The 19,199-nt window shown below is 34.1% G+C and overlaps 1 protein-coding gene across 1 annotated transcript; it reads right to left on the bottom strand.

Moving 5' to 3' along the window:
- Window positions 1–6,755: 6,755 nt before the first annotated feature.
- On the bottom strand, window positions 6,756–18,564 carry LOC128569286 (serine protease inhibitor Kazal-type 6-like). Its single transcript, XM_053567441.1, has 4 exons — window positions 18,319–18,564; window positions 15,541–15,563; window positions 7,867–7,982; window positions 6,756–6,993 (listed from the first exon to the last, which is right to left on the bottom strand). The coding sequence occupies exons 1-4, from the start codon at window positions 18,374–18,376 to the stop codon at window positions 6,948–6,950; spliced, it is 243 nt and encodes an 80-aa protein (XP_053423416.1). The 5' UTR covers window positions 18,377–18,564; the 3' UTR covers window positions 6,756–6,947.
- Window positions 18,565–19,199: the final 635 nt, after the last annotated feature.

Here is a 19,199-nt window from a genome sequence, read left to right as displayed (position 1 = left end):
TAATCAACATCTGTGTTGTTAGAGAATTGCAAATTAAGACAACAATATGATACCACTACACCACCTATTAGAATGACTAAAATCCAAAGCCTTAACAACATCAAATGGTGACTCCCTGGTACTGAGACCAGAACCTGGCAGGCCCTTCTCCATCAGGAGTCCAAGAGCATAACCCATGTCTCTGCTAGAACATGTGATGGCTGAGAAAGCAGCCCAAACCAGTTACAACCCAGATGGCCATGAGTAACGATCTCAGGACGTTACTGTTACTGCTCGTTGTACCTTGTTTGTAATGTATTATTTTACAAAAAGAAACTCCCACCAGGGCCATGACAGTTTACAAATACCAAGGCAACTCCTGGAAATTACACTATATGGTTTAAAAGAGAAGGAACCCTCAATTCCAGGGACTCCCTATCCATTACTCAGAAATCTTATGAATAATTCTCCCTTTGCTTAGCATAAAATTAAACCTCAGAAATTCACAAGATGCTATTTTTTGTTACTTGAGAGATAGTTTTTGCCCTCTCTATTGGGAAGCCCCCTCTTCCTTGCTTTGATAAACTTGCTTTTGCTTTACTCTGTTGACTCACTCCTGAATTCTTTCTCATGTGAAGCCAAGAACCCACTTGACCTTCAGACAGACCCCAGTTTGGGGAGTCCAATCTATACAAGAACAATCCTTATAATTTCTAATAGACCAAACCAAAGACATCTAACTTCCAGTGACTCAGCATCCCTGGAGAAAATAGATTGACAGACCATGTATAATACAAATGTGCTGAGAGCACAGACAGTGATTTTTCAGGCAGATTGGACTGATGAGGAGGACAAGGGCTGCCGAAACTTCAACCCCCTTTGAGACGATAACAATTGAGATAAAGGAGCAAAGAAGAAATTCTGTGATAAAGAATGATTATTCTCTTCTGCTTCACTTGGTCTACACATTTCTCTTTCCTAGTGTTTTTCCGCAGTGTCGTATTTCTCAGCTGAGTAGCATGATAATATGTTTCCTACAAACCAGACATGTACATTGCTTATTAGCAAGTAGAAGCAAGTCTCTTCCTGATTCTAGGATTTTAGGAACAAAAAGCTAGTGTTCTTAGAGGAGAGGGAAGGAATTCACACATGGTAATGTGTTCATGAGATTCTGCTGGTTTTGCTTATATAAAATATTATGAAAGTTGTCAGTAAGTCTCAGAATTTAACCTATAATTAATTATGACATATATAGGAGGGGCTCAATGCTTCTTTAAATACTCAGTAAAAAAGTATGTAATAATAATGTTAGCTTAAGTCTATAAAACATTTCAAAGCATTGTACATCCAATGAGATGATTGCCACAAAATGAGCTAGATTTTCCTGAGTGAGCAGTTTCCTCTGTAATGAGAACTGAAGGACTGTGTTTAAGTCAAACTACCTATATGAAAAGTATAATAATTTAGGTAATTGTTTTTGTTGCTCTGACCTGAGATTTGTGGGATTCCCTCTGCTACTACCACTTCCCTTGCTCTATGACCTTCTACATTTTTGCAGCAACAAAGTTGAGAGTTACTTTTCTTTATTATCACTACTAGTTTTTTTCCCATTCATGCTTGTATGTACCTTCACTCCACTCCTGATTATCAACCCACCCCTGACTTTATGTATTTCATATTCACATCTCATCATTTTAGATGCTTTTACATTTAAAAAGTCACCCTAGTTGCTTATAATTATTTCATTTTTAATAATTTATCAAATTATATTTCCTCAAATGATTAAATTGTGTGTGTGTGTGTGTGTGTATACACATGTTCTCTTAGGCATTTTCTAATAGTCCTCTGTATTAGAACATGCCTTTTCCTAGTGGTAAAAGTTGAGTTTTTAAAGCAGTCAAGATTCATAAACTGGACTTAGTTTACATTTTCACAACTGTATCTTTGCTGCTATAGTTTTTGTTTTGATGGGCATTTAGTTTACAGGTCACCATGTTTCTCATCAATTCAAATATTCTACAACCAGATGCTTTACACCAGTCTGGGCTCTGTATATATTTGATTATTTTAAATTTATCTGTACATTACACTATATATAAAGAGTCTCCAACAAAATCTCAATGTAAATTTAGTTAAAATTAAATTTAGATTATTGATCTCATCATATACATTTATTAGCACCAAACATGTGTTATTCATTGCTATATATATTGGGGATATATCAGTAAGTGAAAGAGTGCATATTCTTCTCTCAAGGAATATCAGACCAAAAGAAATAAACAAAAAGTAAATAAAACTATCTGTAAAATGTGTGTTACTGCCAATTATTCATAATACAATTGGTTGTCCTGAAATGTCTATGTTGGTATTTTTAAAAAGAAGAAAAAAACCTCCCAATGAAGAAAAGCTCTGGCTCAGATGACTTAACTGATGAATTCTACCAAACATCTAAAGAAGAATTGACACCAGTCCTTCCCAAATATTGAAGAGGAGGGAGTACTTTCTAACTCATTTGCTGAGGCCATGTTATCCTAATACTACAGACAAATAAAGACAGCACACACACAAAAAGAAAACTACAGACTAATATTTCTTATGAATTTGCTTGACAAAATGCCAGCAAACCATATTCAGTAACATATTAAGATGACCAAGTGGTATTTATTCTTGAACAGAAGAATGGATCACCATATAAAAATGAAGCAGTGTAGGGCGGCGCCTGTGGCTCAGTGAGTAGGGCGCTGGCCCCATATGCTGAGGGTGGCGGGTTCAAACCCAGCCCCGGCCAAACTGCCACAACAACAACAACAACAACAACAAAAAGCCAGGCGTTGTGGCGGGCGCCTGTAGTCCCAGCTGCTCGGGAGGCTGAGGCAAGAGAATCACGTAAGCCCAAGAGTTAGAGGTTGCTGTGAGCCATGTGACGCCATGACTCTTTACCCAAGAGTGATACAGCGAGACTCTGTCTCTACAAAAAAAAAAAAAAAAAATGAAGCAGTGTAATATAGCACAATCATAAGACAAAAGAGGAAAAAAGTTCACGATCATCTTAAAGATACAGAAAAAAATACAAATTTTGAATACAAAATTCATCATGTTCTATGATAAAAAATTCAATAAACTAGGAATAAAAGAACATTTCCTCAGCATGACACAAGCAATCTATAATAAACTTACAGCCAACATCAAACTCAATGGTGAAAGAACAAAACATTTCTCCTGAGATCAGAAACAAAACAGGGATTCCTACATTCTCCTCTTGTATTCAACATAGTCTTAGAAGTTCTAACAACGGAAATAAGGGACACTCGAATTAGAAAGGAAGAAATAAAGTTACTTTTTTGCAGATGGCAGGATCTTATATGTAAAACCCTAAAGATATTACAAAAAAAATGGAGCTAATAAAATTATCAGGCAAACTTACAAGGTAGAAAATGAACACACAAGGTAGAAAAATCAGTTGTGTTTCTATACATTAACAAATGTCCAAAAAGAAATTTAAGAAAACATATCTCTTTACAACAGCATCAAAAACAATCAAAATACTTGGGAATAAATTTAATTAAGGAGGCAAAAACTAAATTTAATTAAGGAGGAAAACTAAAAGTCATTACTGATAGAAACTAGGGAAGACATAAATGGAAAGACCTACTCCTTTCCTGGATTAGGAGATTATATATTGTCAAGCTGACAATACTACCCAAAGTATGTACAGTGATTTCCAGCAGACATACAACCGTGCCTTATCATTTGCATTCTTTTAGTATACTCATCAAACTTAAAGGATGATTGTAATGAGCTAAAGTGAGTCATTCAAGGGCACTCTTTTCTTATTAGAGCTGTATCTTTTCAAATTAAAGCAAGAGAAATCTCTTCTACTTATCTTTCCCTTGACTCAAAATTTAGAACTGAAATAAAAACTAACAGTTTAAAAAGATACAGCTCAGGAAGAAAAAAGACAAAGAAAGACAAAAAAAGCAGTTCACTAGATCCATAGTTCTGAGTTAGCCCATTTGAAGCCAGGTCTTCTCAGGCTAAACTGTACCGCAGTTACAAAATTAAAATATTGGAAAAGATGTCAGTACATGTCACCCTCTGTACATATTTGCTCACATCTTTGTGGTATTCTGAATACTTCTATCTCTAATGACCCCAAATACATGACTAATCCCTCCAATTCAACACTTAGATCCAAGTCACTCAAATTACTGTAATTATGTGCTTTGTAGGTTAAATATATGGAATTAAGGTTAACTATTCTGAGTTTAAATTCAGACTCCTCAACTCACTGACTATATGATCATGAACAAATCACTTAAATCTTTGTTCTTCAGGCTCCTCTTTTATAAAATGAGGCTACAACTTTATGGCTATTACTAAATTTAAATGTTATATGTGTGCTATTTTCAGTAAATATATTAATTGTCATTATTGGTAGTGAGTTAGTCAGTCTTAGTACTTTTCTTCTTTCTAAATGTTTTATTCTTCTTTACTTTAATATACGCATTTGTATGTGTGTGTATTTCATTTGTGAAATTTTCAAATTGCCATAGATGGAAACCCCTCCTTCACTCAAGCCTAATTATTGATATGTTATATATATTTTTTTTCATTAATTTATCTTCAAAACTCAGAGGAGAAGAGCTGAGAAAGACATGATTTAGTAACAATTGCAGAGGGGGAATAACAATGCCTAAGGACAGTTAATGTTACAAATTTGGTAAGACCCATTTTGAACAATGTTCCCATTGTCATCTGAAGATATAATGATTGATATGGGTGTTCAGTTCAAATGAATTAATTATCTTTTTATCCTTTGGAGCAAGAAGTACAAATCATACTTGAAACTGTGTGTTCTGTCCTGGAAATCACAATAATCAGGGACATAAACAGAATTATGAACATCTTATCTTTTTGGCAGAGCATTACGGATGTTTTATCATTTTTTAAAACAAATCTTTTTTTTATTTTCTTTTTTATTTTTATTTATTTATTTATTTTTATTGTTGGGGATTCATTGAGGGTACAATAAGCCAGGTTACACTGATTGCAATTGTTAGGTAAAGTCCCTCTTGCAATCGTGTCTTGCCCCCATAAAGTGTGACACACACCAAGGCCCCGCCCCCTCCCTCCATCTTAATAAAAATTTTCAAAAAGCAATGTCAAAATAATTGAAAAGTGAACACCTATAAACCTAGATTGTAATATTTTTACTATTGGTACATTTTAAATTTATTTTGATTGAGTGTATGTCTATGTAAAGGTGTACAATGCTTTGATGTATATACACACACAGTGAATTGATTGCTACAGACAAATGTACAAATTCATCACCTTTCATAGTTGTCTGTGTGTGTATGTGTGTGTTTGGTAAGAACACCTAAAATCTATTCTCTTAGCAAATTTTCAGTATATTATAAAAATTATCAACTATAGTTCTAATGCTGTACCCTAATACTGTGCATTAACATCTCTAGGCTTATTCATCTCACCATTTAAGTGCTTTACATACATCATAAACTTAATCTTTACCAAAATATGAAGAGGTAGATACTATTATCCCTATTTTTTCAGTTGAAGAAATGATATAAACAAATTAAAATAATTTGTTCAAAATTGTATAGCTTATGTCAGAGCCATGTTTCACATTCTGGTCATTGAAGACCCATCCTCTTATAACCGAGGTACCCAAATTACATATTATGTGGTCATTTTTATCCATCAAGGGGAATCTTCATTAACCATAGAGGAACATTCTTACATATTTATCCTAGAATAACCTAATTTACTTCATGCCCTTTATCAAGATACTAGAAATATCTTTCAGTCTGGCTTGGTCTTATCCAATTAACATTCATAATAGTTTTTTTTTTTTGGTTGTTGTTGTTTTATATGTATATATATATTTACATACATATATATATTTTTTTTTCCAGTTTTTTTGACGGGTGCTGGGTTTGAACCCGCTACCTCCCGCATATGGGGCCAGCACCCTACTCCTTTAAGCCACAGGCACCACCCCTAATTAACATTCATAAAAATAACATCTATATACTCAAAATATATTTGAGATTTTTAAGATCACAACTATAATGTTAATATTTATGGTTTGGAACACATTTCATGTATTATAATAAAAGCCAAAATCTTAACAGTAACTACTAAGTCTTTCAAGATGTGGGCTCATTCCTCTCTGGCCTTATCTACTATTTGCCACTTGCTTCAGTCACCTCCTTGCTGAACTTTGAACAAACCAGGCATGCCCCACAGCCTTAAAGACTGTGTTTTAGCATTTCCTTCTGCTCTTTTCCACGATAGTTGCTTAACCACTTCCCATTAATATTCACCATTCATTAATTTTTTTCTTTCTAGCTGATAGATCCTATGATGTTACTGAGAAGCTAAATACTGTATGTAATTAGATATTATGTAATCTAAATTTACCATTCCTCATAAATGAGAAAACTATAGTCCATAGAAAATGAAGGTTTTACTTTTATTAAAATATCTTTTCTGAAATGTATAAAAAAACATAATCTAATACTTAACTGATATTTTAAAATAACTATAACATATGGTTATGTCATCAAATCCTTCATGATCCACATAGAGATTCCAAGAATAAGAAAAAAGAAGAGATTTTCCCAGGATTCCCTGGTGACTAGATGGTTGATTTAGATCAGGAAAACAGGTTTCTTGATCCTAGTTTATATAAGGTCAATTATTCCATGTTATATTTATATGTTTTCTTGCTATCAAAGTAAAAACACAATCAATGTTTCTGCAGAATTTACTTTATTAACAAATGAATCAAGGGAAATAGACATACATGGAACTCTTCAAGACCCAGGCAGAGTCGAAGGCATATCTTTGTGCACTTGAGGTATATGCTAAAGAAAAGTATAAGCAGGAGTAAGAAAAGAAGGATGAGAGAGGGGGTAAGCTAGCACAAAAAAACTGCTTCTCATTCAGCATTTTCCATAATGCATCAGGGTAATCTTTCCACCACTTTTCCTATAAAAAAGAAAGACAAATATATGCTCAGTAGAACATCGTAACTACTCATTCCAGGTTGGAAACTGGTTTTACTATGGCACAGTCTATTGAATCATTTGATTCTATAGACATCCATGCCTATGAATTGGCAGAATTAAATGCCCTCAGAGGTGACATCTAACTTGTGAACAGCATGACTCTTAAAGAAATACCTCTTAGAGTTTTGATAAGCCTTAGGGCTTTTGGTATTAATAGCTCATTCTCCCAAAGTATTATGTATATGTGATTGGAAAAGGTAAAAGTGACACGAGAAAGAGTGGCATATAGTATAGTGTTGTAGTCTATCCTACATGTAAGATGTAAGAAGTTGAACTAAATATTTAGGTATTTGGCATTTTATAGTAAGTCACACATTTACTTCAGGCCCTATCAGTAATATGTGTTCACCAATTCACACCTTATCTTGCCCCACTGACCTTCTCTTGAGAAAAGTTTGGTATTAGTCAGATATTTTTATGTACATGTAGACATACATCCAATATATATTGATATTGATATTTTTAATTAGAAATAAATGAAAAGAGGAAATTTATGGAAATTATTAAAGGTAACTACAAAGTTTTATTATGTATAATATGTATGCATTTTTGATATGCTAAGATGAATCAAATTAATAACAAAGTAAAGCTATTATGTTTTCAAAGAACTTATTGTTAATTTGTTTTGTTGCTTTCATCCATTTGTTTTCAGTCCATTTGTCTAAAGCTTATTTGTTTAGCTTCTATGGGGACTTGTAGGTAGAACTTTCTAGAATATCCCAAGTTAAGTGTTTTAGTCTCATTATGGAAATTTGTGATTGCAAAGGACAGGTTTGGTGAGTATAATACTTACATCACTGCCTTACAGAAGGCACACTTATTGCCATATGTCTGCCCATCAGAGCCACAGAGGGGGTTAGATTCCCGAGTGCAGTAGATCTTAGGGTCATGGAACTCATCACAGTTGGTCTACCAAAGTAAGCCAGAGATGTTAATATCAGTGCATTTTATCTAAGAGGATATCCCTCAGAACATAAGCTTTGGATGGCAAACTTTACATGCTGTATATAGGTAGTTGTGACATAAAGCACCCTGAAACAGAAAATAGTTCTCCTTACCTGCTTAACTAAACATTATACATAATTGAGACTTTTTTCTTTGAGACACATGAAAACTCATCACAAGATATCAATCATATCATTCAGAATAATTATATATGTTCAGAAGTAAATTAAAAATGATGTTTTCAATGTTAAGGGTAAGAATTACTCCAACATTAAATAGCTCCAATTGAGAATAATTTGGATTATTAAATGAGATTCATTTTTTAACAGTATTAATGTCCTCTAATAACATTTATTCTGCATTATTATAAAAAATGAATGATCCTTCCAAGGGGTTTCCCAGACATTACCTAATGATTTGTTAGTTTTCCTTGTGGCTGCAACTTTCTTTCATTATCCCTTGAAAACAAAATTCTAATGTTCTTGTATTAACTGACTCTGCTCAAATTTTGTTTATAGAAGTTGAACTTTGTCCCTACTCCAATAATGTGGTAATGGGTGCCCAAGCCACTGTGTTTAGGATTCTTAGGTTGCACATCATCTTGTTGAGAATATATGTTATGGTTGATTAATAATTATTATTCATACTATATATATTATCCTCATTTGAGCCTAGTAATGGCCTTCACAGGTATATTGAGCAATATTATATTAACCAGTTGATACATGAGAATACTGGTCTTGAAGAAAATTAAATGGCTTACCAACCTTTGAATATATTCCTCCTAATTGTTGATATAGCATTTCCAATGACCTACTGTAATTTATTCCCAATATATCCTCATTGAGAGAATTCAGGGCCAACAGTCACTGTGTATCCTTGACCATACATATAGTCAGAGCATATTATAATAGTTTATTAGGTCTAAAGTGCAACCAGATCACTTATAATCAGAGCAGGCAAACATCATTAAAATAGCTTATTAAGTCAAATGTACAACACGAGGGCTATAGGTAATAAATTACACTATATTTGGGATTCATGCTAAATGAGTAGATTTTAGCAACTCTTGCCAGAAATTTTTTTAAATGGCTAACTATATGAGATGATGGATATTGTAATTTGCTTCACCCTAGTAACATTTTATTATCTACCTATCTGTGTCTATACATATCTCTATCTCTCTATGTATATGTCCTATAACTTCATGTGGTATCCCTTATATATACACAACAAAATTTATTTTAAAAATAGCTTATTAGGAAAATATGTGAGCATTGACAAGGGAAATAACTTGTCTAAGGTATCAGTAAACCATGATACACTGAGCAAAGTTCTCCAAAGATTTACATGGGAAAATGCCCAGCAAAAGAGTCATATAATTAGGTTAAAAAATACAATCCTATATACCAGGTTTAAGGTAGCTAAGACTATAAAATACAGTTTGGTTGAAATTTGGCATGTTACCCTATTAAGAATGATGCTTACTGGAGATCTTCTCAGGGTTTGGGTGTGTAAAAGATACATAGGCTTTTTTCCAGTCCTAGTTTTCCCCCACTGCCCTGAAAGGTAATTCCATTCTCCCACACTGCTTTCATAAGAATAAGAGTAATCTTTCCTTTGGATTTCCAAATTGGAAAAAAATGTTTGGAAATTCTTGAAGATATTGTAAATTATAGGGAAAAACCACTTTTTCCCTCAAAATATAATGTAATATATATATAGAAGTCATTGCTGTAACACAACAATGTGCTTGAGTCAAGAAAGAGCCATAAGCTACAGTAGCATTGATATTTCTTTTATCTCACAAACACCCAATGGATAACTAACACCTGTAAGACACAGAGTAGGTACTAGGCATATAAAGAGAGACCTGTTATGAACTCTGTCTCAATAAGCTCAGCATCTTATCCACATTAGAGAAGCAGAAAAGAGCATAGGTAAGGTCGTCATGATGGGTGATAGATGTCACACTGGGGAAGCACAGGCTGTGTGGAAACAAAGCAAAGGGCATTTCAATCAAAGAGATGTGTGTCTTTAGAGACAGGAAGAAAAAAATAAAGAAACAGGAAAGACTCTTATTTGAAAGAGATGCCTTTTAGAGACACTTTTCCCTGGCAATTGATCCTCTGATCTTATAATCCAACTTCTTTTGTCCTTCATAAAACAGACATGAAGGTGCCACTTGGGGAAGGCATTTACTTTGTGAATAGTAGATCACGCCTCTCTCCCTGAACCCACTTATCCCCTTTCTCTGTCCACTAAAAAGACGTCAAGAGGGGCAACGGATTTCAGTAAATAAAACCAAATCAGTCAACTGGCATCTGAAAAAAAAAAAATTTCTTTAGAACAGATACATTATATTCTTTTAAATAGTAGTTGTTTTCAATGATCTCTGAAGTAAACTGAGAATCATGTTATAGAAATTGTTCCACCATTGACAACTTATCTTAGATAAAGCACTCAATACTTGCACTTCAATTTTCTTATCTTTCTTCTTCTTGTTTTTTTCTTTTTGAGTGTAAACTTTTTTTTTAGGCAATAAGAACAATATTAGTTACAGGTTTTCGGAGTCATTAAAATTAATTCATTTTGCATAGCAACCAACTACTTTGAGGCTTGTATTTAAAGGAAAAAATGAGTAGCAAAATTAAACAGTAATTTTTAAGTAATAAAAGACAAAGAAAGAAATTATCTTTAAGTCTAGAAGACAAGTCAAAAAATTGTAGCAGTGGTAGTGTTCAGGGGTGACTTAAAGGTGAGCTCCACAAGCAAGCAAACAAATAAAAAAACCCACTTGCCATGCCGCATTTCTAGACTCCAAGGTCATATGTAAGTCATACCAAATGTAGTCATATCGAAATCGTAGAGAGTCACTGTGTAATATTTGAAATAGGAGTGAAGAAAGTAACCTTCTAGTAGTCCTGACTGTAGCTCTGAAGGTGTCTATAACTCACACAGTGATTGATGCCATGTGGCTGGAGTATCTCTAAAAGTCCTTCCTTCCTTGTCCAAGAACTTAGCAGTGACTACTTTCAGTGAAGCAGATTAAATAAAGCTCTTCTGTCCTTAGTTCTTTGCTTGGGTAGGAGAAATAGCAACTTTTGGCCAAATGCTTTCTCCTTTACAACTAGAGAACACTCTTCACTTACTGTGTGAAAATGTTAGAATGGTGGCTAGAGACAGAAGAGAACCACTCTCTGTGGAACCTCAGATGTGGGGAAGGTGTTGAAGGGCTCTGCAGACTTATCCAGAAATCCCTTCTATAAGGCAAAATGGGGAAAGAAATGTCAGAGTTGGGCTAGTTCTCAAAAATTGAGCAAAATAGACTAAGATTTCTGAAAGGCATGTCTTTCCTTTGCCTGAATTTCTTCTTCATTTTCTACATTGAGAAATCAGAACTTTTTTCCTGAGTTTTCAAAAATATCTCAAATCTAATTCTCAACTGTCAGGGGTATATAAGATATCTTTAATCAGTAATTTGGTTCATAATTGACTTGTTTATGTTCAACTTATAATTCTTTATCTTTCCTTCCAAACTAATTTTGTAGTCTAATTTTTTTTATTTTTTTGATAAGACGCCTATCAAGCTAGGAATGTATTAACAAACTGCGGTATATGTATATCATAGATTACTATTCAGCCAGAAAAAAATGGAGACTCTACATCTTTTATATTAATCTGAATAGTGCTGAAACGCATTCTTCTTAGTAAAGTATCACAAGAATGGAAAATCAAGAATCCCAATGTACTCAATACTTATATGAAGCCAGTAGATGATCTAATATACACCTACATAAGAGAAATAATCAATGCAAGTTTGGGGGAGAGCAAACAAGAAAGGGAAAAGAGGGGAAGAAAAAAGGGGATTGGTGGGCTCCCACTGAATGGGAATAACGTAAAGGTGTATGGCACACCTCTTGGGTATGGAACACAACTGCAAGAGGGACTCTACCTAACAAATGCAAACATTGTAACCCAGTTGTTTGTACCCTCACATTAATCTGAAATTTAAAAAAATTAATTAAAAAATATTTTCATAATAGAATCACTCTTCAGATTTCCCAATATGCCCTCAGATCAAAGTATTGCCATTTCTTTCTCCTGGTGTTAGCTTATGTGTGTTTCTTTACGAGTCCTTTTTACCAATTCTAAATTTACTCCCTAAATCACCCCTCCTCATTTCCTGTCTGAACCAGGACAGTAAGTTCTGCTTTCTCTTCCTCCTTTCCCTCCTGGTTTCCTGGTTTCAAATTTTTTTCTGCATGGACAGACAAGTTATTTTATTTTAAACTATGATTTTCATCATATTCTCTGCTTAAGATGTGGGGATAATAATCACTGCCTTGTATCTGTTTAGAAAATGATATTGCTCAAATCTCTTTCACATGCACTGCTCAGTGGCTATCACTAATTAAAGGTAGTGGGAAGCCATGGAGACTCATTCAAAATAGAGTCAGGAGTTCTAAGATGTTGCCTCCAGTTTTACAGCTGCTGATAGACTAAGCCAGCCAGGTCTTTTTCTGAGACTTCAGTTTTCTGATGTGTATTTAAGCTGTAGATGCTGGGTAACATCTCTAAACTGTTTTTTTGTTTGTTTGTTTGTTTTTCTCTCTCTCTCTTTTGAGACAAGAGTTCCATTCTGCCACTCTGGCTAGAGTGCAGTAGCATCATTATAGCTCACTGCAACCTCAAACTCCTGGGTTCAAGCGATCCTCCTGCCTCAGCCTTCTGAGTAGTTGGGACACAAATACATATCACCACATTCAGTTAATTTTTACATTTTTAGTAGAAATAGAGTCTCACTCTTCCTTAGTCTGGTCTCAAACTCCTGAACTCAAGTATTCTCTGGCCACAGCCTCCCACGGTGTTAAGATTATAGGCGTAAGCCAATGTACATGGTCTGTAAATTGTATTTAGATATTCTGTCAATGTAATACTTTTAAGTAAAATCAAGCTAATTAGGAGAAATGAAGAACTGCAAACTGTAATCATGGAGGATTATTTTACTAACTATATTAAAATTCACCAATCTTTACCTTAAAATACAAACAAAAATAAACATATATCGCAAAAAGAAATATACAGAAAATGATTGCCAATCGTTGTTTTTGAAAGACTTATTTTGTTAATCCTAATCCAGACTATTCATCGAGATAAATGTTGCAGACATGGTTCTCAAATACAGAGCCTGGAAAATAAAAAACATTAAAGGCAATGTGGTGAATGATTCAAATAGCAAAATTTATTCAGTTCAAAAACTGTTCTTAGTTTTAGAATATGTCTTTAAAACATTCTGGTGTTAATTTATGTAATGGAACATTAGCATTGACGAATAGTTGTTTTATTTTGCAATTATCATTATTATAATGTTATTTAATATACCTCTTTGGTAAAGTAAAGAGCCAGCAGCCTATTAGTCATTTACATTTAGGAAAAATTTACTAGAAGATGAATTCCAAAAGTCTGGGAACATGCTTTTTGTTTAGCTGGAATGATCTTTTCCAAAGAAGGTGGTAATTTTTAAAGTCTGTAATTTAGAATGCTAACTGTAATCGTCCATCAGATGTTTCATCGTGGAGAAAATTCTTGGCATGAGAAGAATGACTTGAGTGTTCGAGGAAATTTGACTTCCTTTTATCTTGGTTGGATCAGACTTGAGCAGGCATGCTCCTAATGCTAGTTTTAATATCTCTGCTTGGCATTGAAACTTCCACCCTTCCTCCAGACATGCAACTGAGTAGTGGAAGCCTTGGTGCTATCTAAAAGGGTAGTGCCTTCCTTGTCCTTTATATTTGATGGAGAAGAGACAGTAGCCTTGTCAGAGAAGGTTTACTTCATAATGAATCAGATATTTAGGGCAAGAAAGGGCATTAAAGACCATTGGAGCCAAACCGTCATCTTAAAGAAATGGAAACAAAGACAATGAGAAGGAAAGAGGCATTGCCCAAATCGCACACCAAGTAAGTATTAGAATTAAGACTCATCTATATTGTCTACCTCCAAAGCTACTGCTTCCAAATACAGCTTGTTGTTAAGATTTTGTGTGTATAAGTATCACCTGGATAATTATTTAGAATGCAGATTCAAAATCCCCTACCCCTGTGATTATTATTCAATGTCTTGCCCGGTATCTGGAAATCTGTATATCTAGTAAGCTTCCTAAGTGATCCCACAGCAAAACAGACTGTAAGACTTTGGCCAATGTAAAGGAATAGAATCAGTCAATAACAGATTTTAAATGAAACTTAGAAAACACTAAAGAAATCAAGACCCAAAGAAAGGAAGTAATTTGTATATAAATGAAAAACCTGATACTAAATTTTGTATCTCTTAAATCTATGTGTTATGACCTGAGCACTATATTTTACTGGCTAATGGGATATGAAAAGTATTGGCTGGATCTTATGCCCTCTCCTTATTGTTATTTTTTATGTTAGGTATAGACTATGCTATTATACTTATTTAAACATAACAAGTCAATTGTAAGAAATACGATTTTATATGTCAATAGCAACATACATGCGTACATGTGTTAGGTACATACACAAGTTCACACATACAGTTATTTTCAAAATATCACCACCTGTAAGATGTATCTTAATTCCTGAGGTGCTGAAGTTGGGGGGAGGAAAAGTCTTAAATAATACAGTGGATATATCAAGGTTGAAAAATATTTTTCAACTTCTTTGCCAACTCCAATTGATTGGCAGTAGTGTGTAGAAATTTTGACATCATGGGTCTATCATGACACATGCAGGCTAAACAAGAACTAGTGCTGGGACCACATGTCCTGTGAACACAGGTGCAGGATTGGCAGAACAAATAGCACTGGTGTTGTCATTTGATAGTTAAAACAATAAAAACAGAAATTGATGAATTTCTTTGAAGAAAAACCCCAACAAGGAAGATAATTTGTGCCAATTTCAATTTTTAACCCCAAATTTCATTTAAGTTTGAGTGAACCAATCTGTGTATGGTCAATATAGAACATTAAGCTAGTTTCCTCCCTACTTGCAATAATTTCTGAAAAAGAAATAGTAACCTGTTAACTCCTTCAGAACCTGTTAGTTACTAATCGATAATTGATTCATATATAATCTCTTATAATTTACCAAGTGCTTTCACATGATTTAAATATAACTGCAATTCTTTTAAGAAAGTAATATTATCCCTGTTTTATAATTGTGCAAGTTGTAGCTCAGAAAGCTAACTTGCCCAACATCACATAATGAAATCAGTGATAGATCATGAATTTTATCTCAAATCTATCTTAGTTTTATTTATATTAACCCTACTCTGAAAAAATGTGATAATGTGTGTTTAGGCTCTTTTAAACTGAAAGTGGCAAATGTATACTGACAGAAAGATTGTAGTTAAAAAGTAGTAATTTCTGCTGATTTCCGCTTGTTCATTGTTTTTGCTCTGTCACCCATAGATAAACCTCCTTTTGGCCAGTGAAGAGCTAGTCAAGCGTCACCCTCCATGCAGGTCGAAACAATAGATAAAAGTAAGCACTGACCTGTTCTCCTTGACCGAAGACAACTGAAAAAAAAAAAAAGCACAAATTCAAACACTGTAATTTAGGGACATGAAAATAGTATTTATAAAATTAAGAAATCCCTAATACTCTTTCCTGGTTCTTAATTATCTCAAGAAGTCGCAGTATGTTGTCACCTCCTCACTTCTTGGAGAGGTGATGTAAAGGTATGGACCATAAGGAGGCAACATTTGTTAGAGGTTCAGGTGGGGTGGCAGAAAATGGTTTAAGGATTTGGAGGCACATGTGACAGTCTTGGCCCAGTCACTAATTTACATGGGGACAGACTTCCCATCTCTGGTTTCACCTTGGAGAATTAGGATAGGGAAGGCTTTTCTAACATTGAGACTCCAAAGTTCATTCCATGCCGTTCCTCCCAAAAGCCATTGTTACAGACAACCGGGAAAGAGATGAAGCTTTTCATTTGACCTTTGCATTTATAACTGCTTGACTTTTAAGACTTGGCCCCAAAATATAGACTGGTAAGGACCAACTCATTCTCTTTTCTGTGGTTATTTCTCCTTCTAGGTATCTCTAAATTCCTGACAAAGAGCCCATATATATGGTCTTGTTTCTCTCCCTCTTAATATTTGTGTGATTTTACATTGTGCCTAATTATCTCAACAGTTTAAAATATTAAAATAATGAAAATCCTAGATCCAATTCTGGTCAGGCTGCTAAGTTTTGATCTGTGGCCGTTCTGGGGATTCCTTTTCAGGGCACCTCTCCCATGGAAGTGCAAGGCCACCTCAGTGAGACACAGTGGGGATTAGTGCAATCCGTCTCCTATGCTGGCCAGCCCTTATGGGAGGCTCGCCGAACATTCCTAGAATGGAAGCTCTATTCATGGGGTTAAGGAAAGAACAAGTCTTTTAAATTTGAAAGGATGTTACTGTTACTTTTAGTAGTGATCACCAACTTCACTGATTCATGACAAGCAATCTCTCAAAAATTTCATTGTATAAGACAAGACAGGGCCTGGAGGCTTATATTTTTTTAATTACTCTCAGAGACTTTTATGGCTGAGGAAAATTAACTATTACAATTTTCAGTCAATTCACCATGATCAGAAAAGGTGGGATCCGCCCAATGTCTCAATGTCTTATATATAGGAACTGATAAGGCAGAAACAAGATTAAGACCCTGAATTCAATCTAGTGCTCTTTTTATTAAATTTTAATAATGGATGTGATATTAATGGATGTTAAGCACTTGCTATGTCTCTTCTACTATACTAAGTATTTTGCATGCATTTTTATCATTTAATTTCTCATGCAGAGATTATCTTTCCATATCCCTATGTTAATCTGAGAAAAATAAGGTTCAGAAAGGTCACATAACTATAAAATGAAAATGTCAGGACTGAAATTCACTTTTGTGTGTTTCAATATTAAGACCTTTACACACTATGTCTGCCCAAATACCAGCTGGTATGTCTATCAAGCATCCATGCTTTGGTGTGCTAATGTAATAGTCAACAGATCCTGTTAAAGATCAGTTCAGTTCAGTGAAGAAGTGGCAGAGGATAGCAACTGATTTCTAAGACTTTCTTTGCAACTACAATTTGATGTAGTCAGATCTATTTTTTTTTTCTGCTATCTTAGCAACTGATTAAAATAACCATTAAAATTATTTGTCTTTAGTAGTGAAGTTTACTCCAGGATAGGAGAGTAATCTTTTATTCATTTATTTTCATATTTCTAAATTGCATTTGTTTATGTAAATATGACTAGCTACCATGAACAATGGATTTTTATCAGCTAAATCTTATTGAAAAATTGTTTCTACATCTACATTTCAGTCTGCTATTGTCACAGAAAATGATAGATCAGACACAAAATGTCCCAAGGCTTACTCTCATTTTTACATTTTACAAATGAAAAATATCTCAGAGAAGTGCAATGTTTCTCCAGTTAATAGTGAAAAAAAAAAAGGAACTACTTCTTGGCCTGGAGATTCTAGTGTATGGTTTGTCCATTATAACATGATAGAGTAGAATAACAAGGAAGGAAGAAATAGAAATAATGGCCCTATTTATTTGATGGCTCTATGATGAAATCATAACCTTGAAGTGTGATTGTCCTTTGAACCTCATTAAAGTGGTCAAAGATATTTCCCTGCTTGAATATTAATTAGTTAACCAGCAACATATATGTTTCTTCATATAAACCTTCATGTTTCTAAGGTTTACTTGCATTTTTTTAAGGATTTCCGTTTTTCTCCTTGTTTTAATTTCAATTATTTGAGTCCCTTTGAAATCGTAATTAAGGATAAAGAAGGATTTGTTTGCCTTAGAAATCACAAAAACCAATATTAAATGCAATTTTTCATCCAGTTCCATAGAACAAACATCAATTGTCATGTCTAGATTCAAATTCCAAATTCTACTTAAAAAATTGTAAGTCCTTTGGCAATTTTTTTTAGCTTTCCTGTGCCACAGTTTCTTAGATGTGGAATAGGGTTACAAATACTTTATTATGAGTAATGGAGATGATGTGTAAAAGCCCTTCTTAGTACATGTCTAGAATATAGCATATGCTCAACAAATAACTGTTATTTTTATTATTATTACCAACATACTTTTCCTCATCACAATCATCATTATCATCATGACCTCCTAGAATTGGTCTCCTATGTCAAAATTGTTAGAATTTTGAAATATAGTAGACAACTACACTTGTCATCTCCATTTCAATATATGTATTATATATATAGAATTATATATATATATAAAATCTTAATTTTAAGAAAAAAACTCACCTGAGAAGAAGCAGAAAAGAGCCAGAGAGAGAAGCAGAAAGACACCTAATGGTTTCATGGTGCCAGTTAGTTCCTCAGATTGAGGTTGCTTTGTCCAGCCCAGGTTCCACGTCAAGATAATTCCCTGAAAGCACTGAAGCACACACTCCAACACACATATATATAGACATATTAGAGGGAGTTGGGATCTCCACCTTCTTTATAAAAATCATATTCTAAAACCATATGCAGTCCCGCACACTTTAAGCATTTATTGGGGCCTGTCACCAATGTCAAGAAATGCTTCACGTTCCCCATCAATCTTAAAAATTAGGACAATTATGTGAGTCGCACCTTAGTTCTTATTAATAGAGCTGTCATTTTCTGCCAGTAGCCTACATTTTCCTAAGAACTGATACAACCTCCCTGCTCTTCCCTCTAGGGTTTCACTGCACTAAAGGTATGATTCACTGGTTGAGTTCCACCTGATCCCTGTGTCTTTTTCAGACAGGTTCTACATGTCTGCAGTCCAGATGAGAAACTACAAGGGAATGGAATCTTGGGTGTAACTTGAATTTTCAGAGTCCACATCATCCAAGGTGTACCTTAAAGGAGATAGGTACTCTACATTGGCAGAAGCATTTTCTGAGCAGAAATCAGCTTGTTAGTTTTAAAATTATTCCAGTCAAATGTCAATGCTTTTCAAATTTTGAGTCAAAAGGAACAGGAGAGTCAATGTATTATTTTTAATATGTGAAATAAAGGATTTAATTTTAAAATAAATCTGAATTGGATATTTGAAATGAGTAATGCTTTATGTATCTTTTTCTGCAAAGTAAAAAAAGTAATTTTAATAAAGATATTTAAGGTTCACCTTTTTTAAAACTCCTTGAACACATACT

Source organism: Nycticebus coucang, chromosome 17, assembly GCF_027406575.1.
Source record: "Nycticebus coucang isolate mNycCou1 chromosome 17, mNycCou1.pri, whole genome shotgun sequence".
In the NCBI taxonomy this organism is placed as follows: domain Eukaryota; kingdom Metazoa; phylum Chordata; class Mammalia; order Primates; family Lorisidae; genus Nycticebus; species Nycticebus coucang.
Note: the sequence above shows the minus strand (reverse complement) of the source record. Positions and strands in the feature narration are given on the sequence as shown.

Excerpts from the sequence above, each read along its gene's own strand:
- LOC128569286 (XM_053567441.1), bottom strand. The coding sequence starts at position 18,376 with ATGAAACCATTAGGTGTCTTTCTGCTTCTCTCTCTGGCTCTTTTCTGC. Across the intron at positions 15,564-18,318 it reads TCTTTTCTGCTTCTTCTCAG|TTGTCTTCGGTCAAGGAGAA; the intron begins GTGAGTTTTTTT and ends TTTTTTTTTCAG. Across the intron at positions 6,994-7,866 it reads GCCTTCTGTAAGGCAGTGAT|GAAAAGTGGTGGAAAGATTA; the intron begins GTAAGTATTATA and ends TCTTTTTTATAG.